We start from the raw sequence: 26,198 nt of genomic DNA on the forward strand, positions 1-26,198 counted from the left end.
CAGCACATGCATGTCTATTACTCCCATGACTGGCTGCGCTTATCCACCCCCCTCCTGATCAATTCAGAATGAATGTCTTGATCATTGGTGGTCAATCATTCTCGCCTCAATGTCTAGAGTTTGATTCTTCAGTGTCTGAGCCGTACAGTTACAACTTCAGTAGATCTATGAAACCACTACATCACCAGTAGGCCCCGCAAACAGACGATACTTGAGTTGTACGTACTCGCCAAGTACCTGACTCCATATGTATTAGACCTAGCTCTGTCGCTACGTCACACTTGCTCTATGAGAAGGCAGGTAATACTGGGATTTGGACAGGTAAGAATTGACCTTTTGTATCACATATGTAGAATTGTCCATCTATTTGATTCTGATGCCTTCTATCAATGGTTTCACTCAATTGCATCCTCAGTAATATAGACAGTAATATAGCGAGGTACCAGTTGCCGATAATTCCGGAGCCCAGCCCAGACAGTGGGGGTTTACTCCGTGCAGTCAACGCACTGTCCTGTTCAAACCCTTAAATTACTCGGCTAACAAATCCCTCGACATGCTAGGTATTTCAGTGGGGAGTCTGTGCCCTTTAGTTTCTTCTGCGGACTGCCAGGTGAAACTGGCCCTATTATTTACTAAGCATAGCTGCACAATATCCTAGTAAAGCTGCCATGGACTTACGGAAGCGTTGAGGACTCGAGATACGTGGTGCGCGTGGGGGAATTTCGCCTGCATAATTATCAATCCAAATGCCAATTGGTTCGCTGTACAGCAATACTGATTATCTTGGTCTGGCTATATACAGAGTATGCACATCTTTCACTGTGCCTTGTTTGATTTTATCTCCAAACAGACTGAGAGTACCTCGGCTCGCTTACTTGAAAATCCCATAGATATACCTTTTTATACTTGGCAGATCATCTCCGGAATGACGCAACATCAGATCTTATGCTCCTCTCAGGGGGGACAGCGGAAGAGGATTCCCCTGCGATATTGTTGACAATAATAGTTGAACCCCAGAGACCATTGACTAACGTGTCCGATATAATGCTGCCACCTGCGATCCGCTGTGCTCTTCTAAGGTATCTCTCTTCCCCCCAAGAAAGACGGAGCAAGAGACCAAAATGTCTTGATCGCATCTTCCTCCATTACATCACGTGACTTAATACACATGACCGTAGATAAGCACTATCCACTGTGTCTTCCGATCTTATCGGCCTCAATCAACTAACATCCGATCGAAATATTCCCAACCCGCAATGTCTTCGGATCTCAACCTCCCTGTGCGGGGTTGACATTTCACAAGAGAATGCTCAATGCTCATTCGCTGTTTCCTCGAAATCTTCCTAATTGTGATCGTACAGCACGCGCTTGCGGTGCTAAATGATTCTTTGCATGCATCCACCCGACGGGCGATAGCTCGGAATCGAATCGGACACGGCGATGCGCTTCCCGCATCATCTTCTCTATTCAATGATCTGCTTAAATAAATTCTCTGAAAATCTACTTTTGAGTCATTACCGTCTCCCACACGTACTATGAATTGTAAAGCATTAACTCCTTGGATGAGCACAAACCCATATCCGGCAATCAGAGTCCACATTCAAACCGCAGGATTGCTGTCTAAACGCAGAAACCGAGAGTCAACATGACGGACACAGAAACAGACACCTCGTATTCGCCTGTTCAGGAAGCACGCCGAATCTTCTCATATCTCTGTGATCAAGCTGAACGACTCAGTTTGCCGCCGCAGATCGTGGAAAAGAAGGATGCCGTGTCATTCTCATCTTCCCATAACGAGATCTACTACCCGATCCCATTCAAAGAAACTGAGACATTGGCCGCATTGAAGGGAGTCGAAGGTGCTGTCGCTAGCGCAATTGCCGACTTACGATTTGGTGAACAGAAGCGCAATGTGAAGATCGACCTGGAGAAGGCGACAGCTTTCGGATGCCAGGCATACATGGCCAAACTTGACGGACTTTCTAAACTGGATCCAGCTGTCAAGTCGAAGTTGAAAGGTAGGCTGAGTTAAGCTTGAAGATATCCTTCCTCTGAAGGCTGATCTGTTCAGATACCGACCTGCTTGCGGCCCAGTCGAATGGATACCGTCGGATGTCCGCCAACCTTTATAGAACCAAGAACGAGGGCGAGTTCTTTCATATCCATGGCTCCCTTGAGGCTACGACGACACTCAACATGATTGGATTGGAGGGTCACCGTCCCGATCTCACAGACTACGAAGAGATCATCAAGGTCATTGAGAGCCACGTGCAAAAGTACACCGCTGCCGAGCTAGAAGAGATGAACAAGGAGAGGAGACAAGCTGGGGTTACGGCATTCAAATACGAGGATTTCATCAATACTCCCCATGTTCGTTCAGTCAATATTTCTGTTGCAGCCGAACGATAAGCTAATTGTTGCACAGGGACGGCTTAATGTGCAGGAACCTCCATGGAAGGTAAAGCGTCTTACTGGTGACTTGCCTCCGACTCCCTTCCCCGCCAGTCGCAGTGGAAGCAGAAAGATCCTAGAGGGTGTCAAGGTGCTGGAACTCTGCCGTATTATCGCGGGACCAACCGTTACGCGGATTCTGACCGAGTACGGCACAGATGTCTTGAAGATCACTAGCCCTAATCTTTCGGATGTCCCCTTTTTCCAGGTTGACGGTAACATGGGCAAGCATGCCGCGGATCTGGATCTGAAGACTACGGAAGGACGTCGTCAGTTCGAGGAACTTTTGGCTGATGTGGATGTGCTTGTCGATGGCTATCGCCCAGGTGCGCTCGAGAAATTGGGATACGGTCCAAACGCTCTCGCCTCGCTGGCGGAGAAGCGTGGCAAGGGCATCGTATACGTCAATGAGAACTGCTTTGGCTACGAAGGAGAATGGGCCAGCCGTCCTGGTTGGCAGCAAATTGCTGATTGCGTAAGTTCTCACTAAATACGGGCAACATGGGCAAGACTGACTCTCATCAGGTAACTGGTATTGCATGGGCTCAAGGGCAATTCATGGGCCTCTCCACTCCGGTGGTACCTCCGTTTCCCATCTCTGATTACGGCACAGGCTGCATGGGCGCCATTGCCGCCCTCACAGGGCTCTACCACCGTGCAAAGACCGGCGGATCCTACCACGGAATGGCTTCTCTGATGCATTATGACCTCTTGCTCTTTGCCGTGGGCAAGTATTCGGATGCTGTGCAGGAGAAGATGCGGGCTGCTCAACCGCCGGACTTTTTCAAGCTTCGGCACTGCGATAGCGTGGATCGCATCTCCTCAACCGTCCTGAAGATCATGCAGGCGCGGTTTCCGCATCTCTATGTAGGCCCCGACGACGCGGCCGGACAGGAGGCGCTCACAGAGAAATGGTTCTCCAAGGCGTACAATGCCGACATTGAGGTTGTCAAACCTATTGCGGAAATTGACGGGGTGGACAACAGCTTCTCGCGCGCCAGTCGACCGAACGGCTCCGATCGACCTAGCTGGGAGGACTTCCAGCTGCCCGAGGAGGACTACAAGAAGGCTTAACGGAAGCAATTGTACATACTGTATCAACCGAATCACACTCTAGATTAGATCTTACTGTAACAAAGCTACCTTCATCGCTCTGGTCAGATTGATCGGCCATGTCCTTGAGTCCGCAACCCAACCCGCATCCTCCGATACAACCAGATCGGAACGTCGGATACGGACAGTGAGCATCGGCCCGAAACCTGCAAGAGGTATACCGCGGCATTGACATCACAACATAGATTAGCATCAAACACTTGTAGATAAATCATTCAGATAATCATTCTCACAGACACAAATAGACAACCCCAGTCCAAATTCATATCCCCATACAATCAAAATGTCCTACAAAATCACCACCGACTCCACCCTCTCCCCACCCTCCGCAAACGCCATGATCTCCTTCATGGAATCCTTCTACCAAATCAGCGACAATGAATCCCAGCACGCGCAATACGTCGCCAGCTTTACACCCGACGCAACCCTGATCATGGGGCCCAAGGTCGCCAACGGAGCGGACGGTAGCCCCTGCCTCTGCCTCCTTCCAACAACTTAAGTCCGTGCTAATCTGGGCTGTCCTAGAAATCCTAAGCCTGCGCCACGGTCTCTGGACGCATGTAGCGTCGAGGAAACACTCCCCCCAGAAGATCTATTTCGGGGGCGCGAGGGAGCTCATGCTGTATGGGACGGTGAGGTATGTGCTAAAGGCGGAGCCGGGGAGGGAGGTGGAGGTCCCCTGGGCGGGGAGGGTGGTTTTCGATGATAATGAGGGGGAGGGGTTGAGGATGAAGTTTTATCAGGTTTATTTGGTAGGTTTCTTTCTCGTTGCGGGATGAAGAAGGGTGAGGCTGACGCGGTGTTTTACTCTAGGATACGGCTGCGCAGTCGGGGAAGAAATGAGTATTCTGGGTGTAGACTGTATAGTAGAGGGATCCGCGTGCTACGTAATGGCAGAAAGATGGACGTGAGAGTAATATCGTATCCCGTTATTAGACACAAGACAGATGGCTCCCTCTGTCTGGCTATTTACAGAGGAGACGTGCTTTCGTCTCTCCGCTGGCCCATCCCCATCTGGTCATCATCGACAACTGTCGGAATGGAATAGGGTGAAAAAAAGGGTAAAAAAAAGTTTCATTCCTCTCCCGCTGAATCCATAGTGTATCAATCCAACTCATCCATGTTGCCGACTTGTATGTAACTTGACCGGTTCAACTCAAAGCCAACCAGCTTTTTCCCTTCGTAATCTGAAGACAATTTCTTAGACATGGAGAAAACACCGGAGGTTCAAGATGAAGACATCAGGGACTTTTTATTGTTTTAGTAGGAGACTAATTTACTCCTCGTCCTCCTCCTCCTCGTCAACAGTGGTCTTGGCAATCCGGTCAAGATCCCGCTGGCCGGCCTGGGTAATGCGGCGACCGCCCTTCTCCTCATCGTACTCAAGGACACCGATCTTCTCGAGAGACTGGATGACCTTGCGGTCGACGGAGCCGGAGGCATCGACGTGGTGGTTGGGGCGGGCGCCACGGTTCTTGGTCGAGCCGTGGACCTTGCGCAGGCGGCCGACACCGACGGTCTTGCGCATGTAGATGTGACGGGCAACGGCAGCGGCGCGGACGTAGTACCTGCAATCATTAGCTGTCAGAGGAGGTCGACTCAATTGGGATCAATCGAGATCAATCGTACCAGTCAGCGTCCTGGGGAGGGAGCTCGTTGGAGGAAGAAGTCTTGACAGTGTCAACCCATCCTAATAATCATCAGTTTCAAATGTCCTGTGAGATCCTTGTTGCGGAGGCCGAACGAACCAGGGATGGGGAGCTTGCCCTGACGCTTCAGGAAAGCAGAGTAGGCAGCGATGAACTTCTGCGCCTGTAGGTAGAAAACAATCACTCGTTAGCACAGATCTTGTCCTTCACATGTTTCTTCGTCCTTGCTTCCTGGTCTCTCCTGGATTTATTGGCAACGGTGATCCCAGCGAAATTTTCGTTCATAATCTCGCTTTCCATGCAGTCGAATGTGCGCTGTGTTGTGACCGATTCTTCCGACCGTATCTCAGTCCCGTCAAAGATTCGACATCCTCAGGTTGCAGACTTTTGTCGTGAATTTCCATATGCGCGAACAAGCTGAATATCAAGGAATGTCGCTTCCGTAGCATCCTTATCCCGTTTATCAAATTCCTCCTCTTCCCATTGCCAATAATCCATTGCGGCCTCTCCGCCAAGAGAGAAACAGGTGTCGCAGACTGCAGGGTACTGAATGGAGCAAACTTACGTCCACATCGCGAACGGTGACACCACCCATTTTGACGACTTGTGACCTCGAAGGTGAACGGTGGGAGTTGAAGAGGAAGCCGGGGGGTGAGAGGGATGGGCGTCGTTGTCGTCGTTGGAGGGAGTCGGATCAGGTCAAACCTCGAAATTCGCACACACACAGAGACAGCCTTTCGCTGGGCCCGTTCTGTGTGGGCGCTTCGCTTAGCCTGTTCGGGACTAGCCGTACCCTAACCGTCTACAGGCTGCGGCTGCCTTAGGCCACCAGGCATGATCTGCGGCCAATTAGCGATCGGACTTGGCACTACTACTACCTTACATACTACAACAACATTCTACATCACGATCCTGAATGGGTTGTCGCAGTTAATCTAGCCATGAATTTAAGGCTTCAAGGCTAGCTATCTGAATCGTCTGCAATTATCGCAGGTTATTCCCGGTCCATTCACAAAGGAAACTCAAGCTGCATCTCTGCAAGGAATGGGCCAGTCAATGCAGTTGAGGACAAAATCCCAGCGGCTATCTAGACCCTCTCCCCGTAGCGGCGGTTTCTGTAGTATAAGTACGGCGGCCTTCAATTCCAGTGACTTACTTTCATTTGAGACGAAGGAGTAAGAAAGCTCGCACCGACCATACTTGTCCTCCATGGATCGGACCTGCCAGTCCAGCTGGCACAGGGGTTATTGTTCAATTGGTTCATGAGAGGACGGCACCTCAATAGTCACCGAACGAATAATTGTCTGTCTTCATGACTTTAGGCCTCAATCCTCGCTGGCCCATAGACAATTTCCCTCGGTCACCTGAGAAGCTGGGTATTGAGAAATTACCCGCTTCAGTAGACGTAGCAAGGGCAATGTCCAGATCGCGAGACCTATAATAGCTTTGTGGTTGGTCCAAGAAGCCAATCATACCTTGCGATCGAATCTCCAGATGACAAGTTCGCGGTTCGCATTTTCGCCTATCACGAATTTCTCGTTTCCGCAAATCTTTCCCTTACCCGCGAGTTCAAAAGCATCGTCAGGTTTCAAGACAATTCGAGAGTATGGTGTCTGTATGCTCAAATAAATCTTCGAATCAAAAGGCCAACCCAGTGGAGACAGATGCAAGGCGAATCCGGCCTTTGATCTTTTATCATACACTTCCGAAATGACAGTGTACCAGAACTGTTTGCAAAGCAGACCGAGTGGCTTTGTCTGTAACCCATTGCTCCCGCGGTAAGGAGATAGGATGTAGTCAACGTCTCGCCTCCAGACTGGTCCATCGCCAATCAGTGGAATGCTTGTGATCTGCACTTGAGATGTCCACTCCGTCGGTCCGACGAGTCGGTCAAGCGGTCCTGTGCACAAGTTCTCAATGATTTCTATGGCTTGGTTATCATCGGTTATTTCTAAGCCTTGCATGCCTGGTACTCCTCGTTGTCTGACGGAGAAGAACCCTAACTCTCTAAAACCGAAACGTGAGACAATGGAGGGAGCTTGATCCTGCTCTTCGCTCCGTTGACACCCTGTAGGATCCAGAGAGGGCCTGTATGGAGATGGCTTTGAAATGTCCCAAACGAACAGGGACTCAATTGGGGCATCCTCGTCGGCAGTGTACAAGCTGCGATTGGGTTGCCATATGTAGATCACATAATGTGTCTTGTTATGAGTGGAGTAGAACCGATCTCTTTCACTCAGAGGGTGGCCGAGGAACATGATCTTCCACTCATTGCGAAACGCAACGCTCCAGCAGCCATTGGCTTCTTGAGTCACATCAAATGAAGATGCAAAATGACGATGGACACCGTCGCTGTCATTCAGCCAGTGAAAGGCCTTTGGCTCAGCCCATTCCACTACAAGGACTCGTTTCTGCAAGCGTATTCTCCTAATCACCTTACCGATAATCAAGAACGGTACCATAACCTGTTTACCGGTCTCCACATCCATGAGTACCAAAGAGGAATAATATGCGCTGGGGTACACTAGCAGACCATCCTCGTAGGTCCAGAACGTTTCGGGGTAGAGGTAATCAACGCGCTGCATGAGATGACTGGCATGGCTATCCCAAGGCTGTACCTGGAACCACTCTCTTTGTCCTGAGACTCCATAATCATCGCAGAGCTTGAGCTTTTGGACCGACCGTGGCTTGCCCCGGCTGAGATGATGGTATCTCGAGGCAACCTTGTCGAACAGTTCCCGCCAATGTCGACCATTCTGAACTGTTAAGAGTAACTCGTCCAATGGCTGTTTGCCTTTCAGCGCCCGAACCTCTGGGGCTCGAGGAAACAGTCGAATCAATAAGCGAACGAGATGCTCCGGGTTGGTAAATGCTTCGTTCCAATACTTGGAAACTTGACGACATCGTACAATATCCCTGGCATCAAGATACTGCAAGATCATCCAGAAGACTTCCAATGGCAGGTGGCAAAAGTCCACTGTTCCTGATGCCCGTGGAGACTCCAACGAGACCCTTGTTTCCGCCATTATTTAAGTGTGGGGAATAGCAGAGTACCTGGGAGCAATTAGATGTCATCACCCAAGAAATGGACGATGAGAGATTGTCGATTGTAGTCTCGACCGAAGTTGAGCATGCTAGTTAATTAAAAGACTAGGTAGACAAAGCTGTGGACGAATAAGCCATTGGCGTCTTGGGGAAGCTGGAGATGGGTGCATGATTTGTTTGCATCATGGCGGAGTTTGTTGACCTCCGCCGTCACATGCCAAGAGCTTCAGGACACCTTGCTTCAACACCCCAGACAAACAGCTCTAAATACGCCTGCTGTCCACGTTTAGACAATCATGATACTTGTCTGATGTGCTTTGCTACCATCTCCTCACTAATCACTAATCATCCGAGTTACAGGCAGTGAATTTCCTTCAATATGATGCAGCCAAGCTCTGCACTTCTGCTCGTCGCATCGCTTTTGGCGGCTTCGTCCGTCAACGCAGATGGGCTGTACACTAAGAAGTCTCCTGTGCTGCAGGTTACTCAGAAGACCTATGACCAGCTGATTGCTAACTCTAATTACACATCGGTAAGATAGCTCCGAAGCGTATTGTGTCGTAGGGTGTCTGTATGCTAACTCTTCTCGCAGATCGTAGAGTAAGCTCCCCACCCTCGCGATTAGTCTCATCGAAAAGCTTCTAAAACGTATGCGCACTAGATTCTATGCTCCTTGGTGTGGCCATTGTCAGAACCTCAAGCCTGCATACGAAAAGGCAGCCAAGAACCTGGAGGGACTGGCCAAGGTCGCAGCTGTGAACTGCGATGACGATGCCAACAAGCCCTTGTGTGGTCGGATGGGCGTACAAGGTTTCCCAACTCTGAAAATTATCACACCTTCTAAGAAACCCGGCAAGCCAAAAGTAGAGGATTATCAGGGAGCAAGAAGCGCTAAGGCCATCGTCGATGCTGTTGTGGACAGAATCCCCAATCATGTGAAGAAGGTCACGGACAAGGATCTGGATCAGTGGCTCTCCGAGGACAAGGAGGCTCCCAAGGCTATTCTGTTCACCGAGAAAGGTACCACGAGTGCTCTCCTCAGAGCCGTCGCCATTGAGTTCCTCGGTTCCGTCAAGGTTGGCCAGATTCGCAACAAGGAATCGAACGCCGTGGAGAAATTTGGTGTCAAGGAATTCCCTACCCTCGTCCTGGTCCCTGGTGGTGATAAGGAACCCATCGTCTACGATGGCGAACTCAAGAAACAAGCCATCGTCGAGTTCCTCAGCCAAGTCGCGGCTCCAAACCCGGACCCGGCCCCCGCCTCAACAGATGCCAAATCCTCGAAGTCCACCAAGTCCGCCAAGTCCGCCAAATCTACCACTATCATCAACGAAGACGCAGAGAACTTGAAACCTACCGAATCCCCCGACCCCAAGATCGTCCCCGACGACGCTACAGAGTCAAAGCCCGCCCAGGTCCCGATCCAGGCACCACCCATCCCCGTACTCCCTACCGCAGAGGCACTCGAGGCCGCCTGCCTAAAGCCTACATCTGGTACCTGCGTCCTAGCGCTCCTCCCCGAGCCTCGCGAAGCGGATGCAGAAGTCCCCAGTCCCGCAAAAGAGGCGCTGGCCAGTCTATCGGAGGTCGCGCACAAGCACGCCCTGCGCAAGGGCAAGCTTTTCCCGTTCTACAGTATCCCCGCTATCAACAGCGGGGCCAAGACTCTGCGGGCTGGGCTGGGATTGTCCGAGGACCAGACCTCGGTCGAGATCATTGCCCTGAATGGCCGCAGGGGTTGGTGGAGGCGCTACGACGCGTCGGAGAGGCAGGATTATGGCGCCGTGTCTGTGGAGGCGTGGATTGATGCCATAAGACTGGGTGAGGGGTCGAAGAGCAAGTTGCCCGATGGTGTTATTGTCGAGCAGAAGGAGGAGGCTGATAAAGAGACGGGTGACCATGACGAGTTGTAAATTTTCGAGATAGTTTCTATGTTACGTATCCTCAAGCAAAAGGCGTTCTTGACAAGGATGAGAGTATGCGATATGCGAACCTCTATTCAAACTTTTTGGATATACAAGGGCATATATACAGAAACGTAAAACCTCTTCACAAGAGAATACCATAACACCGTTCTTTCATGCAAGGCTGGAATAATTCAGGTGAATACTTCACGCCTTCTTTCGCCCTTCGGTTCCCTTCTTGATGATCTTCTGTCTTTTCGACTCGATCTCCTGGTCATAGATCTCTCGCGCGGTCTCGCCCTTCTTCCGCTTGCTTGCTTTCGCGGACTTGATGCTGACGGTTGAGGCGCCTCCGCTGCGGATCTGCTTCTCGGCTTCCTCCCACGCGGCGCTGCCGTTATCGATCTCGTATCTGGAGGCTAGAAATCAGTTATTGTTCGTCCAACGACGGGGTCCACAGAGTGTTGTAAGCGTGGGTTTGGGTTGACTCACTTGTCTAGAGGCAGAGAATCAATCAAGGCTCTCTGCTTTTCCCTCAGTTCTGCGTCGATCTGCTGGCCGCCCTCGCGCAGCTCATCCTCMAGACCTGTGTCCAGGGGCTTGAACCGCTCGTCGACAACCTCGTCGTGCGCATCGGCCGAAGTCTGCGCAACGGGCACCTTCTCGGCGGGGAGTGTCTCTGCGACGGCGCCCTCGACCAAGCCGCGGAAGTGAGTTGACGTCTTGCGGACGATCTTGAGGAACATGGCCAGAAGCTGCGATGAGGGCAGGTTTAGCTCCTTCTCGACGTCGTCGAGGTTCTTTCGCTGTAGGCCGATGGCGAGCAGAATGGACTGCTGGACGCCGGAGAGGTTGACCTTGCCGCTCAGGCGGCCGGCGAAGTAGTACTCCGCAATGGTGGGAACCATATCGAGGATGACGTGATAGTCAAGCAGGTTGTTTGCGTAGCTGTCAAGGCGCTTGAGGTCGAAGGGGGAGAAGGCCGCGTCGAGATCGCTCTTCTTGAGCAAAGATGGGGTGTACGAGGTGTCGAGCTTAGCGCCCGCAGTGGCGGATTCGCAGATGCTGAGGGAGAGCACAGAGGGAAATTCTCGGAACTGGTAGGAGAGCAAAGCCAGGAATCGCTTGTGGAAGTCCCGAGCAAAGGCTCCGAGCCAGCTAGCGTCGCTGGCTGCGGAGGCGAGTGTGCGCAGCATCACACAAGAATGTTCACCAGTCAATTCGTTTGGGGTCTGGCGAAGATAGACAGGAACGAACGAAGAGCGTTTCCAGAATTTGTGAAGAGGGGGTGTCAAACCGTAACTGACGCCGACGTAATCCAGTGCGCCTGGACGACGCTCGGACAGTTTGCCGAACAGAGGGGGCATAGAGCGGATGTCCCGAACATGGATGTTGTCATCAAGGAGAGATGAGTTGGTGAGCTCTTCATCAGTGACCCTAACCATCTCTTCCTGCGCGTCCGGGATGTTCTCGGAGAGATCCGTAAACTTGCCCTCGTAGAAATCAATCAGGAGCTCCATAGCGCGGGATCCGTAACCCATGTTCATGTATTCTGGGTTGGTTGCAATGCGCACAATTCGGGCACCTGAGAGACTGGCAAAGTCCTCATCCTGGTACTGCTGGCTAACAAGCCATGGGATCAAGTCGCCACCGGCCCGTTGGCCACGGCTCAAGCTGTTCAGAACACTTTGTCTGCTGATACGACCCTCCAGAGCCACCTGAATAACGCAAAGTGGCTCAGGAAGCTTGGTAGCGTCTTCGTCGATGGGGGGCACCAGCACGAAGAGCTGATGCGCAGGCGCATCGCTCATCAGTTGGAGATCGTTAGGAGTGTTCTTGTAGTGACTGGCAACGTACAGAGCCATCATCTGCTGCAAGAACTTTTCAGAAACTGGATGGAAAGAGAATAGCGTGTCTCGGTTGACTTGTAGGAGTTGGCACTGTGACGGGTGTGGGCAGCCCTGTGTGTTGATCTTGGACTTTGGCAGCGTCGCATCGAGGCACAGGACTTTGTTCAGCCACTTCTCCACTGAATCCCCAGGTGCGTAACGGATAGGTTCTGAAAGAGTAATCTCTCTGAGCGAGCGTCCACCCAAGTTCTTCTCTGCGCCCTTGGAAGCCTTGCCAGTGGCTCTATCAGCGATATCTGTATCGTCCTGACCGCTGGCCTTCAGACCACCCCTGGACTGCTCGCGAAGCTGCTGGATCAGCTTCAGAGAGAGCGACCGACCAGTACCCTCGTAACCGTTGATAGTGGAGGCCATGAAAACCAAGTATGGGCCCATCAGTTTGCGCACCAGGGGCAGAGGAATGGCTGCTGCCTCATCAATGACTAGAAGCTCCGCCTGGCCGAGAACATGAGCATCCTGGGGCTGAATATATTGAATGGTCTGGCGATGCTGGCGATGGATGTTGACTCTCACAATAGCCTTATTGAAGTCCGGGTTGGTGGACTGAAGGATGGTGTAATCAACGTGATCGAGGTATCCAAGAGCATCAAACCCTTTGAAAATGAATTCAAACAGGGTCTTCAAGTTCTCCGGGCTAGGGGAGGTGATGAAAATGTTACTGTATCCATGAGCAACCGCTGCCGCGATGGCAACACCGAGAGCTGCCGACTTTCCCCGACCTCTAGCAGCGGTCAAGGTGACGGTGCTGCGGAGGGTCTTCTCGGCGATCACGTCGACAAAGGTCAAGAGCGCCTTCGCCTGGTCAACAGTACGAGCTAGACTGACCAACGAGCCCACCGGCTGGGTGTCTGCTAAGCTATCCTTGATCTCTTTCAATTCCTTCTTTGTGCCTGTGTTGTCGTCAAGGGACTCTGGCGGTGGAAGAGGCTTCACGTTCTTCCCACCAGAGATTGGGAGGACATTCAACTCATCGTCAACTACCAAGCATGAATCACAACTGCCAAGGGAGAGGATAAAGCGCTCGTTGAAGCGGGCGACCACATCATCGTGCGCTTCGGTCCTATATCTCGAATGAATATCCATAGATAACGTGTAGAGCTGCTTCAAACTTTTCATTCCCTTGAGCAGAAGCAACACGATACCACCTCCTTCGACGGTCTCGATGGTACGAGCAAGCAGATTCGGCGTGATGGCTTCGAAGTCTTGAAGAATGCACATTCCGTACGTATTACCCAGAATCTTCTCCGTCTCCTTGTAGTACACATATCGGATCTGGTTGAGAGTGATGAACAGTTCGAACGGATCCTCCTGGTTAGGTTCTCTGATACCTCGCTTGACTTCCTTCTTGATCTTTGCCTCGCGCTTCTTCCGATGGCTTGTGAATCCGAGGAGGTCTTTCTTGTATGCCCAGAGGACCGACTTATTCTGCTTGACATCGACGCTGGACATAATGTAATGCAGGTTGACAATTACATCCTTGGCGCGGTCGCCGACCACCACAAAGAAACTTCTTTTCTTCTCCTGTACATTATTTCGAATGAGCGCGGGAATGCGCGAATCAATTGCCTTGCGTGGCATTTTGATCTAGTCTCTCCTGCGTAGGGTCAACCACTGGAGGTGATGCTCACAACGGAGCAGTGAGATTCTATCGGCTCTGCCGTCTGCTATTATTGTTGGCAGTAGGGTCAAGGTTGTAAGAAGCAGACTAGGCAAAGATGGAACCCATAAAAAAAAGGGCGCAGAGAAGAGAATCAGAGCTATCACGCCGTATTCTCAATCCGAACTGATTAGAGGAAAAAAATTGTTATCAGCAACAGATAATCTGCCCTTGCCTACCGCTTGCCGTAAAAGCTACCGCCTAGGGAAGAAGGTAGACACGTGCACAAATTTAGCCAAAAGACAGCGCTTTCCCTGAAACAGAATAGCCCAGAGGGACTAACCGAAATGGGGGTCATCGTCGACTTTTTGAGGTTATTCCTGATTAGGTCGGTGTACTATTCAGTCGACTATTCTCAGATACGGGAATGACCCCCACGGTTCGCGACAGTATGACGATATCCATCCATCAAGGCTTCCATCGAAATCAATTCCGTCGTCCATGGACGATTCAGTGACTTTTTGTCATGGATACGACGGTGACGGTGTCTATAAAGTTCCAAGTTTCCGAGATCAGGTACGCTTCCTTGCTAATGATTGGACCCTGCGCTAGCACGGACAACGAGCAACACGAATGACCAGGATTAGTGTCATCAAATGTCCCGAAATCGGGGTTATTCCTCTGTGAACTCATGGACTTCGTCTACCATCAACTTTTGATCATCAAACGACAGCGCAGAGCCAATCGGAGATTACTACACTGACAATCCGTGGAGTAGTCGAGCTGCTGTGTCTCTACGTGCTAGCGGAGACGAAATGCCTTGTTGGTTATCGCAATCAAAATGCTCCGCAGGCTCGCAGCAAAGTTCCTTCAACGGCCCACTTTCTGCCGGGCCCCCATGGGTCCAGAATGACTCGTTGACGCAACCCTTCCTTTATATCCCCTAGTCTAGCCTCACTCGCTTCTTTTTTTCTTCACCACCCCTGTTCGTGCTGTCGCAGCTCAGTCTACATCGTTGCTGCCGTTCTGCTCGTTTTGAGCTCGTTGCTTTTTTATACTGAATTGTGTCCTGTCGCATATATCACTCGCTGAACTCTGGAAATATCCTTGTTTTGCCCGCCTCCGGAACGTCCTCAAGAACACGAGATTTGGAATTCAACTTCAGTCGCATTCGTTCAAAGCTGTCCAATTATTTTGAGTTTTTATGCAATATCGACTGCAATGAGCGCTTTCACATAAAATAACTGGCAATGGCTCCATAGCGGCTTCTCTGGCTACCAACAAGCAGGATCCTTGAATATGATTAGGCTCTCCGCGGAGACGGGGCTCAAAGCCTCACTGGGGTAGGCAGATCCCAGCAGGATGTCTCATTTCTTGTGCTGTCCCTGACCGAGTCCAACAGGGTATTTCTTATGAGTTGCATGTTTTTAACGACTTCCTACACGACGACATTCGCTTTTGGTAAGAGCAGTCATATTCCCTTGACCAAGGCAGCGCGGACTTCAATCAGATAGCTGGTGCTCACCAACCGTTTTCACAGACCGGCCCCACCATACGCTCATCGTTGCGTCCTTTCTTTCGGGTGTGTCGCTCTTGATTTTAAGCAGATTCGATATCACTATTCCGCGCATACCCCAACCTCAGCACAAATACACTGCCATCCCTCTCGCCGAACGCGTCGATCAACCATCGGGAGAGGCGCCTCTCTCGCCCAGCAGTCCGATCAGGGATTTCTTCCTTACAAAATCGGGTAATCAGAGATGGTGGACCAAGATTGCCTTGATTTCGATGCTTGGCTGGATAAGGGTAGAGTTGCATCGCCAGGTGACCGTTACGATTGAGTGCGCGCCAGTCGGATACGCAGTAAGTGGGCTTTGAAAAGGCAAACGCAGCGGCACCTTTTGACCAAGTATTACGTTTCCCTTAGTACGCGATACCGTTCCTCGTTTCAATCTACGATTATTGGCGCAATCAACGATCTCGTTCAATCCCAGAAGGCCCGGACACTGACTCAGAAGTCTCTCTTAATGGGCGAATTCGCAAACTGGTCATCATTGGCAGACGTGTACACGCCATTTTCTGTCAGAGTCGCATGCGATACGTCATATCGGCTACTTTTCTCATGATTGGCGGATTAGTGGCATCGGAGTTTCAAGAAGGCATACAGTCGACTTATATCTGTCCAATCAGTTCGGGCCAATATTCTCTACTGCGGTTCATCAGGATTTTGAATGTCTTGCTTGACTCGGTGATCTTGATTAGTGTGAGCGAACTGTTTTGGGAAAGCACTCGGCCTCGAGAAGGCAGAAATAAACATTTTCTGGTCTCCTGCGGTTTTGGCCTAATTGTAAGTGTACTCGCCACCGGATCGAGTTGTGATCTAATGCAATTGATAGGGAGTTGCTGCTTTTTGGACCCTGATCGCAATCATTCTCGCCATTCGGGCTAGGGACCAAAATGACGGCTTTGTCATCTCTCACTACTTGCCAAGCGCATTCAATCAAAGTCTGCTGATGACGCTCCTTGTGCTTTCCACTTCTCAGATTGTAAGTCGTGCTATAAATGCATCCATTTGAATCCTGCTGAACAGTACTAGATACCGTTTTACGGCATTGTTGGAATTTCCATCCTAGCGGGGGTCGTTGTCGGTTGCTTTATGCTGACCGCTACATTGTTCGATGGACAAGAGCCCTTCCCATTGATCTATCCGTCACATGCTTTCGCCTCCCTTCTTGCTATCTTTCTTGGGGGTGTGTTGTATTTGTGTGGCCGTACAGCATCCAACGAAGAACCGCCTTTCTTATACAGAGCAAATATTGTGATGCGAGTGGTTTTTTTGGCACTTTTTGGCGTTGGCATCATCCTGGTCGCCAGTCAGCCGGTGTTGACGAACCTCCATACGATCGAGCTGCTAATCTATGAGAACATAAAACATCACGACGCATGGTCTTCTCAGGCGAGAAGCAGCAAAAGTCTTGCCGATGCTGTTGCGAACTATCGCAAACGATATGATCAGCATCCTCCACCGTAAGCCGCCCATTAACGTGAAATGATATGAGATTGCGTGCCCATCGACTGACTGTTACATAGGGGCTTTGATAAATGGTACGAATACGCCAACAGTAGGTCTTCCGTTGTGATTGATGACTTTGATCAAATCCATACGGATCTTCTCCCGTTTCGTGCATTGTCTCCCGCGAGGCTGCGAGACCTAACGCGCGACTTGGCCACAAACCCTTTCAACGACATTGGGGCGATCAGCATTAGAAATGGCACGCCCAGAGTACAAGAGGGAATCAAACCAACTCATGCCTGGATGGTCCTGGGTGCTGCCAAAATGATCGAGAACTTCTCTCAATATTTACCCGACATGGATCTGGCTTTCAACCTCAACGACGAGCCACGCGTGGCCGTACCCTGGGAGGAGGCATCCAAGTTGGGGACGGAAGCAAAATCTCATGGCCCGGCTCCCGATAATAGCGTATTAACCGTATGGTCGACGGATCGTGGCATGCAATGGGCTCCTATAGAGCCCGCCGATCAAACGACCGAGACGGTTTTTACAGATAGCTCCATGCAACCTATTTTCGACCGATATGTCCGCCAGCTATGTCCTCCGTCGTCGAAAGCTCGGACGAAACGGATCTGGGACCGGCGTCACATTTGCCTAGACTGTGTGCGGCCGCATTCGATGGGTCAGTTTCCCCTAGACGCGAACAGCATGTCCGACGTATGCCATCAACCAGACCTTGCGTCGCTTCACGGGTTCTTCCTTTCTCCAGCGTCCTTCAAAATATCCCAAGTCTTGACGCCTGTTTTCAGCCAAAGCAAGGTGTCTGGATTCAATGATATCCTGTTTCCTAGCCCGTGGAACTATGTGGATAAGATTAAGTACGACCCGTCTGATGAGTATCCCGACCAGGAGTACGAGAAGAAGGAGAATACGCTTTTCTGGATTGGCAGCACATCCGAGGGAGTGAGCCGATCAGGGGAATGGAAGGGAATGCCTCGTCAACGTTTTGCGCACCTCATTAACAACAATACTCTGAGCCACGTATCGGTCTTGCTGCCCGTTGAAGGTACCGATAGCTATCGGTATGAGATCCTAGACGGCTCGGCTCCGACAAACCTCCTCGGACTGAACACCACTGTTAACCTCCTGAATCCTGTTCGATGTGGCTTGGATTGCGAGGCGCAGAAGGAAGAGCTGGGCGCCGCGTCCCCGGTAGATTTCCAGATTCACTGGAAGTATCGGTATCTGTTTGACCTAGACGGTGCGGGCTTCAGTGGTCGATTTCTCCCGTTTTTACAAAGTCACAGTCTGCCCTTCAAGACTGGCTTGTTTCAACAGTGGTTAGACCGGCGGGTTACCCCCTGGCTCCACTATGTTCCTATTGATGTCCGCCTGCACGGAGTTTGGAGCACTCTGGCCTACTTTGCCAAATTCGACATGCCAGTCACGGAAGACCGGAACGGTCAGCCCAAAGACTTAACGCAGCGACACGATGCTCGAGGCAAGTATATTGCCGAAGAAGGACGCAAGTGGGCCGAGAAGGCCCTACGGAAGGAGGACATGGAGATCTACTTCTTCCGCCTGCTGTTAGAGTGGGGCCGACTGACGGATGATAACAGAGATATGCTTGGATTTAAGATGTGAATGACCGGCCGCTAATGTTTTGCTTTGAATTATGATTGGCATAGCTAATGTGTAAATAATGTCCGGCTACTGATAACATACCCTAATAGCCACGAAACTTGAATAGCTCCTTGCATTTTATCAAAATGTATATGTAAAAATCTAAGTAGATACAGGGACACATGTACGTCGGCCTCGAAACTAGACTATAAACAGGGTATACTCATAAAAATATACGCAACATCCACAATATATTTACCCTCACCTCTCATCAGCAACCTCAAACGCCACGACCATGCCGAACAGAACGGCGCCTGCGACCCTCCAAGGGCAACTGCGCGTGCAGATGCTCAGTCGCATTCATCCTTACCACGTTCGCACTAGAAGCATCCCGATACACCTTGAGCGAATTGATGAGCCAGTACGCCTCCGTAAACGCAGAGGGGTTATTCGCGACGAAATTCTGGCAGGAGGACGCCACGGACGCACAGCTGCCTGATCCCCAGACAGCGCTTGCCCAGCCGCCGCAGAACGTCGTATCGAATACCTTTGACCGTCAGCCGCTGCAAACCCACCGAAAGGTGAAAAGAAAAGGGGAAAGGGAAAGAAAAAGGGAAAGGGACTTACAATCTGCATCTCGCTGAAATGGGAATCAAAGTCACAGCTGCCCGGGGCAAACYTGGCGAGCGGCGTTCCCCAGTTCGCCGGGTTGGGCTTGCCGTTTCTGATGTCCAGGGGCGTAGATCCGCGAGGGAAGAACCAGATGCTGATGCCGGCGGAGGTCCACTCGGTTGCGTAGACGCCGCCGCCGGCGTTGTTGAACGCCTTCCCGTAGGTCAGGCTCGAGGTGGCAGCGATGCCGCAGCCTGCGTTGGTGGATTGGCCGGGGGCGTTGTCGTAGCAGTTGCTCGTCAGGAGGGTGCCGGTGAAGCCGCCGTTGGCGATGGTGCAGCCGTCCGTGGTGTGGAGGGTCATCTGGTTGGTGGTTTGGGTGTTGACGCCCTCGATGATGTCGATCTCGCCGTTGGAGGGCCAGTCGGGGCCGACCATCCAGCTTTGTCCTCGTTAGCTTCGGTTCATGCTTAGGGATTGAGGGGAGAGGGAATTTACAAGGCAGGCCAGGTGCCGCAGATGCCGCCTGGCATGTGCCCCAGATCCAAGATTACGAGGCCGTGCGTGTAGCTCTTCGTGCTGGTGAGGCGGACGCTCTGCCGGCCGCTGCTGCTGGCGACGTGGGTATGGTCTACGCCCATGTATACGGTGCCGTCGGCAGCGATCAGGCCGGCGTTCTGCGCGGTGGTGCGGTCGACGTACGAGACGAAGCCTCCGGTTGGGTCGGCGGCTGTGAAGAAAGAGAATTTGTCGAAGAAGGAGGTCGAGGTGCCGTAGTCGTCTTCGAGGACGTAGGCGGCCATGCCGGTGGCTGCGAGGCCCAGGATGGGGAGGAGGGTCGACCGGATGTACATTTTGGGTTGATTCAGCTGTCCACCAGGAATAAAAGGAGTGTTTGGTCTATTCAAGGAATGTAGTCACAGCAGAAAAGGAGCGACAGCACAAGGCTGAGTGAGAAGGACAGTGGTGATTCAACAACGAGAGAAAGAAATGGAACATCTTTCTCGTCCAGATCCATCTGAATATATACATGCAATGCATGTCACTCAGCTCAGCTCGTAAGCAGAACAAAACAAAGCTCAGCGCTAATGCACCAATGCAATGTGGCGCCTCGCCATGAAGAAGATGATGATGCATCCACCGGCACCCGGCAACGCCTTGAGACCAGGTGTGGAGTCAGGATGCGATGTATCAGAGGCCATGTGGACAGGGCAACTCGGAGCGAGATAATCAGGGTAAGTCATCTTCTTCGCCGAAAGACCATGAAAATGATGAAACGGGGAATTTGCGGGCCTCTACTCAGCCCAAAGGCCAAGCCGCGCTCTTGTCAGAAGGCTGGATCATGATCGATTCCAGCCTCTAAGTGGACGGGAACAGCAGTCACTGGAATAAAGTGAAACAGCGGCTTGCATCAATCACATTCTAAGCTTTATTAGTCTGGATGTAATTGTAACCATGCAGGATCAACAAGCGTGAGAAAGGGGTCTACTGACTGTCACTCGACTCGTCGCGCCCAATAAGGAACAAGACGTGAATGGATGGATCCATCTTCTTGTGAAGAAATGACTCCGATGTCATCTCCGTCCCCTGTCGACGCCGGTTTTTCTTGCAGATTCTCATCTATCTGATGTCAATAATGAACCGGGATATAGTCAACTGCCGACTGCGATTTCTTCATGGTTGTATCGTGCGACGCACGAGGCCATGTTGCAGTGGCGTCAGCATACCAATACAACTATCGCCATGCTGTTGCATCATTTCCGTTGCGTTACAGTCCTGGTCTGCTGATAGATTTTAGTGCTGCGAAAATAGCCCTGACGCGTTTTTTTTCCAAATTATGACATCTGTTAAATATGCTGAGGCCATGGCATGGCATGCCTTTGAGAATGCGGCAGGGGGACAAAGCAGGGTTGATGCATATTTTACATCATACGGAGATATGCTTATAAGAATGATGACTAGTATGGTAGATGGCTTCCAAAGTCCTGTTTATGTACAAGCCGGACATGACAACTCCGATCCTGTTCCATCCGGCGCAAAATGGGCCGAGTTTCGCTTACTCGCCCGTCCAGCCGGAGCCAGGTCCACCAGACACTGTTGGTGGTACAAATGACGGCAGGAAAATACAACGGCGGGGCCGATTCGCTTTTCTTCGGCATTGCGAAAAGCCTCGTCGGTTTCAGGCGCTCCGACAACTTCCCGATGTTGATGGTCATGTTGCACATGCCCGTTGTAGTGCAGTGACGGACCAGCGACTGCGCCCAAGGCAGCAGCCTTTCCCTTCCCCCGGGCAGTTGCAGGATCAAATCTGCCTTCCAGACGTTTGATCGCCCGCCGCTGCCGTTCCCCCTCCTGTCTTTTCTCCCACGCTTCCCAGTACTGCGACCCTACCCCGGGACCCCAGATACGTTGCCGGCAGATCTCGCACACTTGCCCCCGCGGCCGCCATCCTCGTTGGCGCAACCGCGTGACTTCCTCCACATGCACAAAGAGGTCTCGATCGAGCATGCCATTGGCCAGAGCCAGTAGGGATTTTTCGTACGTGTATGCGGAGAAGACCGACGCCAAGACGGCACGCAGCTCAAGAAGCGACGGTGACCAGCTGGCAGCTCGAGTGAGAAATGCACGTAGGATGCGGAGAAAGGTTACATCGGTGTGCTCGGCACTAGTTGCCGCTCCGCCTAGCTTGACAGTGCTGGACAGAAGAGCAGTAAATACTTGTTGAACCAAAGTGCGGACGGACATGAGATGGGCAGTATTGTTGCCCAGCGAAGAAGAGGTCCCCGCAGCCACCTGTGTGAGCTCGTCGTCGTCACCCTGCTGTCCTCGCACCAGAGCAAATACACTGCTCGCGATGCGAACTACTGCCTCAATGAGATCCAGCCACAGGGTCTCGTTGAACGACAGAGGCTGGTCCAACGCAACCTTGCTGCCAGTGCCGTTCCTCTCCGGCCGTGACTTTTTGGTTGTCTGGCTCTGACTTTGGCACAACCAGATGCCAACGTGTGCGTACTTGTCCAAGGATTCAAGGAGATCGGTAATGGCTTCCGCCGTACTGGCAGAGTCAGGAGACTCTCGCGCACTCTGCAATATTCCCACCAGACCCGATTGCAGTGCACCCAAGTGAGCGATGAGCCGGTCCATTGCAGCTCGCACCTGGCCTTGCCTCACGAGCAGAATGACAGCCGCATCGACCACCCCGCTCTCTTCCATGGCAGGCAGCAACTCCTCCAGCCGCACATCGCCCGTTCGCAAGTCATCCACAAACTCAGCAACGTGCGAGGGGTTGTACCTGCAGAGCAGCTGCACATATCGCTCAATCATCCAGTCTGCGACGTTTCGGGGGGCCCCTGCTTCTGCAACATCCCGCGTCGAGCTTTCCACGACAACGAGCAGATACTGATACTGCTTGTAACTGTCGTCTTCCAGAGCCTTGAGGAATGTTTCATGCGTTTCGGGGGCTAATTCCTGCATTGTCTGCGCGGCTTTTCTCACATCAATGCCGGCCAATTGTCCAGCACGTTTCTTGATCACGTCAACGACATCCCGTCTTTGTTTTTTGCCCAATATGGAGCCGGGGCGGAGACAGTCCTGTAGACATGCAAATACCGCTTCCTGCTCGCTGGGGTCCTCAAGATAAGTGAGTATCAACTCAGGGAATTGTCTCTCGGAGCGGTACGTGGATTTCAAGATTCGGTAGAAGCGAGCTTCCCGAAAAAGCGGGATCATGTTCTGGATATCCGGAGGATGGTAAATAGACAGTAAGTATTCCGCACTGAGCTCACAGTCGTCCGCCATCTCCTCACTCGGGTAGCGACATAGTCGCACTAATACTTGATGAAGCGTCGTCCCAGAGAGCAGGATATATTGAGGGTATTTGGGCAGGTTGCGCGCAACGAACATGTCGAGGTAGATGGTATCTGAAGAATCGAAAGAAGTAGGCGTCATAACCTGGAACAGAATGCTGATCAGGTATTGGCGGTTGATCGAGAGTCCTTGCGAGGAGATCTCATCGGGCTCCTGGTCGTTCAGGAAACTATCCTCGAACGCCTCGTTCAACATGCTCATGAAACTAGATGCGTCAAACTTCAACATAGCGTGTAAACTCGGGAACGATCCCTTCGCTTCAGAAGTGCCAGATTGGTTCCCTGAGAAGAGGTAGTCGTACAATGCTGTCTTGGCTCTCGTTGCCTCGGCATCATCCATCTCTTCACCAGTCGGATAGATGCGGCCAGTGAGCACAAACGAGAGATATGGAAACATCTTTGCAGCGTTCGCAAGTCGTTTGAGCACATCGGTCGAATCCCCGTTGACCCAGGGTTCCATCTGCACCGGAATGAGTGCGATAAGTTCCTCCAGCGGGCCCACGTAGTCGCCAAGGCAGCGGTTCCATACATATATAAAAGCGTCGTATAAATTATAGTGTTTGCACAGAGTTGTGACCTGGTCAATGTCCATCGTTGTGGTATCAAGTAGACAGATAATCTCTTCCAATCGACTGGTCGAATGATTTGTGCTGAAGTGGTTGATTAAAGCCTTGACAGCAGTTGGAGGTAAGGAGCGCACTGCTCCGTCCACGATATACGGCTCAAGAGCATCAAGGAAGACACCTTGCGAATCATACTCCTCGTACCAATTGAAGACCTCGTCCCAGAGAAATTCGTCCTCCGCCATACTAACGCAGGCGGATATCGAAACCTCGGCCAGTTCCTCGAGCTGACGGCTTTCGAGGCGCTCATTGTTGGCTTCTGCGTTGCGGCCAAAAGCAAACTTCAGCGAGGCCGATACGATCTCCAACAGCTTTTCGCGAACGATAGGTTGCCTCAGCGCATCCTCTTCTGGCAGCCCTACGGTCAATTTCTCCGCATTACCCTTATAGTATGATGTCGCCAATTGGATGGCACCAATAAAATCACCGGCCTCCATGAGTGCAAAGAGCCGATCCGCCCAGTTGGAAAGGCTTCCGACCAGTGCTTCATTGAAGCCCATCAAGAAGAGACGTCCTTTGTACGAGCGGAAACTCATGTAAAAAGCATCAGCGACGACTCCATGCATCGATGTATCTTCCTCATTCAATTGTTCGACTAAGGAATGCAGCTGCGAGGAGAAAAGATCGACATGGTATATGTGCCGATTAAGCAAGTCCACGGCGTCGGTCACGCGCATAGTATGGTCCTCAAGTATCAGCAGCTGCTGAGTGATTGTGAGCACTGCCAGTACTGAACGACTCAGCCACTGCACGGCAACGATCGCCTCGTCGGCCTTCCATCTGCTTCGGGGTGTGAATTCCAGAGCAGGGGGTCTATCCGCACTTGGCGGTTCATCCGTCTCCATCTCAGCGACATCCAGTACTGTCAGCACGTTGGACCAACAATAAACGAGTTTCGTCTTTGAAGTCTCAGAGTCTTTGCCCTTCAACTTGATTGCTGGAAACCAAGCCAGCGCGCCCGTCATCGCACCATGGGCGGCAACCTCTTTCGGGCGCGGTGACTTGTATTGCGTCTGCGCAACGGGCGTCGTGGAGACAATCACAAGGAGGTAGGGAGTCAGCATTGCGACCAGACCCAGCGAATCGGTTGGCTGTTCCACATTACCAAGAGGGAGAGGCAAAAAGGCGAGGACGGAGCTCGGTCTCCGTGCGCGGTAGCCCTCGGCGAAGACTTCGGGATACCTGCCCAGGATTCGCGTTGTTTTTACCGTTCGACCTACTGCGCCCATGCCGCGAGTTGCCAGATGCGAGAAGGCCATTCCTCGCTTGTCAGCCGACACGAGAGCAGTGCGTCTCGTCCCCAGGAAGCCAAGGTGGATCACCGGCATCCCTGAGAGGTGACCATCGGAGGTTCGAAACTCGAGTTTATTCGCAGGTATTGGGGGTATGTGAAGGAAAGGCCGAGCAGATCGCGAGATCTCCCATGTGAATATGTCGCCAGAGGTATGGCCCCCGGCGACTGTGGAGTGATCGGCCGAAAGTGCCAGTGAGGTAATGGCGCCGCATTCAACAGCTGTCGCAAGAGTCAGACCTTAGTCGGTGTACCAAAGGGTGAATAACCCATCCAACATACCCTTTGTTCCTGTTCCAATGATGGTCTTCAAGCTTTGCTGGTAATCAAACACAAGAATGATCCCCTTAGATGTTCCAATCACAATACTTGTAGAAACCGCCATGCACGTCGGATGGCCAAAGTTCCGCTTGCCTACTTCTGAGAATGCTTGCCCGGTAATTTTTCGAAGTTTGGTCCACCGGATTACGTCCCACGGGCCTTGAGGGGTTTCAGACTCCCCGGTGATCGGTGACATTCGGCTTGTAAGGGAAGACTTTCGTGAGTGTATATGCGACAGAAACGGCGAGGATGGCCGGAACCCGAGAGGAGAGGAGGAGAGCCTCGACTGGAAGCGGAGCTCAAACGGACGATGGGAAGGACTGGGACTGGAAAGAGGAGACGCTCGGAGCGCCAGAGCACTGCTGCTTTGTGACGTGAGAACGGAGCCCTAGAACAATCAGCGGGTCGATCGATGGCATTCGGATTGCAAGCACACCGACATGTACAGAAGGGGTATCATCCGGCGTCGACGCCGTCTCATCAGGACTGCCAGCAGCAGCGAGCTGGCCGATACGGGGCGTTGCTGGAAAACTGGCAGCCTCGGTGTCAGAGGAGGGCATCGTTTTGTCTGGCGTCTGGTCTTGATCGGTCTCTGGAGAGAGATCCTCCTCAAAGTAAGCCATTGTACCATTCTCCAGCTCGTCGCGCGGCCCATCGTCTTCTAGGGATCGATTTTGGCCAGGCATGAGGGCTCCCTCATCCTCCTGGCCCAAGTCCAGCTCATCCTCGCGTTCCCGGTCATCACTGCCCTCGATATTGGAGCTCATCGGCAGGACGTTCGCATAACCATCTCTCCTCACTATTCATTCAAAGGTCGTTAAGGCGCCGTGATCAAGAACGGACCCAAAGCCTGTTCGCCGATATTTAATGAGAGAGGTGAGGCGGTGCGTGAAGGTTGACTGACGAAGCCGATCGCAGGAGGGACGAGTATCGGAGGTTTCAGGCGATGAATCGACACGGCGATAAGTCGAATCAAGAACGGTGAGGTCAATGGTAGATCGCAAACCCCATGGATAACTATGATACAGTTAGATCAATAACCGTGGCTGTTTCTCCCGTGGCGGTTGAAGCAGCTCGTTGAGCTGGAGATGGTCCGCCAGAAATGGTATGGGGGAGGCTGGCTTGGCTGCCTGCTATCATGTCACCGACCCCACAAGCCACGAGCAGCCACAACCGGCAA

At 51.9% G+C, this 26,198-nt stretch overlaps 9 protein-coding genes across 9 annotated transcripts; 4 read left to right on the plus strand and 5 right to left on the minus strand.

Moving 5' to 3' along the window:
• Nucleotides 1-1,645: 1,645 nt before the first annotated feature.
• On the plus strand, nt 1,646-3,525 carry Asppvi_003223 (CAIB/BAIF family enzyme; the record flags this gene model as incomplete). Its single annotated transcript, XM_043299192.1, has 4 exons — nt 1,646-2,018; nt 2,072-2,370; nt 2,426-2,926; nt 2,977-3,525. The coding sequence occupies 4 exons, from the start codon at nt 1,646-1,648 to the stop codon at nt 3,523-3,525; spliced, it is 1,722 nt and encodes a 573-aa protein (XP_043155127.1).
• A 322-nt stretch (nt 3,526-3,847) lies between these two features.
• On the plus strand, nt 3,848-4,407 carry Asppvi_003224 (uncharacterized protein; the record flags this gene model as incomplete). Its single annotated transcript, XM_043299193.1, has 3 exons — nt 3,848-4,028; nt 4,090-4,316; nt 4,378-4,407. 3 exons carry the CDS (start codon nt 3,848-3,850, stop codon nt 4,405-4,407), a joined length of 438 nt encoding a protein of 145 aa, XP_043155128.1.
• Nucleotides 4,408-4,840: 433 nt separating this feature from the next.
• On the minus strand, nt 4,841-5,808 carry Asppvi_003225 (40S ribosomal protein eS19; the record flags this gene model as incomplete). Its single annotated transcript, XM_043299194.1, has 4 exons — nt 4,841-5,132; nt 5,194-5,254; nt 5,313-5,376; nt 5,779-5,808. The coding sequence occupies 4 exons, from the start codon at nt 5,806-5,808 to the stop codon at nt 4,841-4,843; spliced, it is 447 nt and encodes a 148-aa protein (XP_043155129.1).
• Nucleotides 5,809-6,682: 874 nt separating this feature from the next.
• On the minus strand, nt 6,683-8,239 carry Asppvi_003226 (F-box protein; the record flags this gene model as incomplete). Its single annotated transcript, XM_043299195.1, has 1 exon — nt 6,683-8,239. The coding sequence occupies one exon, from the start codon at nt 8,237-8,239 to the stop codon at nt 6,683-6,685; it is 1,557 nt and encodes a 518-aa protein (XP_043155130.1).
• Nucleotides 8,240-8,637: 398 nt separating this feature from the next.
• Nucleotides 8,638-10,171, plus strand: Asppvi_003227 (putative disulfide isomerase; the record flags this gene model as incomplete). Its single annotated transcript, XM_043299196.1, has 2 exons — nt 8,638-8,790; nt 8,858-10,171. 2 exons carry the CDS (start codon nt 8,638-8,640, stop codon nt 10,169-10,171), a joined length of 1,467 nt encoding a protein of 488 aa, XP_043155131.1.
• Nucleotides 10,172-10,369: 198 nt separating this feature from the next.
• Asppvi_003228 (ribosome biosynthesis protein KRE33) lies at nt 10,370-13,650 on the minus strand (the record flags this gene model as incomplete). The annotated part of the gene is made up of 2 exons (XM_043299197.1): nt 10,370-10,574; nt 10,655-13,650. 2 exons carry the CDS (start codon nt 13,648-13,650, stop codon nt 10,370-10,372), a joined length of 3,201 nt encoding a protein of 1,066 aa, XP_043155132.1.
• A 1,431-nt stretch (nt 13,651-15,081) lies between these two features.
• Asppvi_003229 (putative capsular associated protein) lies at nt 15,082-18,326 on the plus strand (the record flags this gene model as incomplete). The annotated part of the gene is made up of 6 exons (XM_043299198.1): nt 15,082-15,130; nt 15,210-15,532; nt 15,597-16,016; nt 16,066-16,215; nt 16,266-16,696; nt 16,760-18,326. The coding sequence occupies 6 exons, from the start codon at nt 15,082-15,084 to the stop codon at nt 18,324-18,326; spliced, it is 2,940 nt and encodes a 979-aa protein (XP_043155133.1).
• Nucleotides 18,327-18,585: 259 nt separating this feature from the next.
• Nucleotides 18,586-19,771, minus strand: Asppvi_003230 (glycoside hydrolase family 16 protein; the record flags this gene model as incomplete). Its single annotated transcript, XM_043299199.1, has 3 exons — nt 18,586-18,852; nt 18,933-19,359; nt 19,416-19,771. The coding sequence occupies 3 exons, from the start codon at nt 19,769-19,771 to the stop codon at nt 18,586-18,588; spliced, it is 1,050 nt and encodes a 349-aa protein (XP_043155134.1).
• A 1,135-nt stretch (nt 19,772-20,906) lies between these two features.
• Nucleotides 20,907-25,785, minus strand: Asppvi_003231 (CORVET complex membrane-binding subunit VPS8; the record flags this gene model as incomplete). The annotated part of the gene is made up of 3 exons (XM_043299200.1): nt 20,907-24,919; nt 24,980-25,406; nt 25,459-25,785. The coding sequence occupies 3 exons, from the start codon at nt 25,783-25,785 to the stop codon at nt 20,907-20,909; spliced, it is 4,767 nt and encodes a 1,588-aa protein (XP_043155135.1).
• Between the last annotated feature and the right edge of the window lie 413 nt (nt 25,786-26,198).

The sequence above is a fragment of the Aspergillus pseudoviridinutans genome (genome assembly GCF_018340605.1).
Source record: "Aspergillus pseudoviridinutans IFM 55266 DNA, scaffold_2, whole genome shotgun sequence".
Taxonomy (NCBI): domain Eukaryota; kingdom Fungi; phylum Ascomycota; class Eurotiomycetes; order Eurotiales; family Aspergillaceae; genus Aspergillus; species Aspergillus pseudoviridinutans.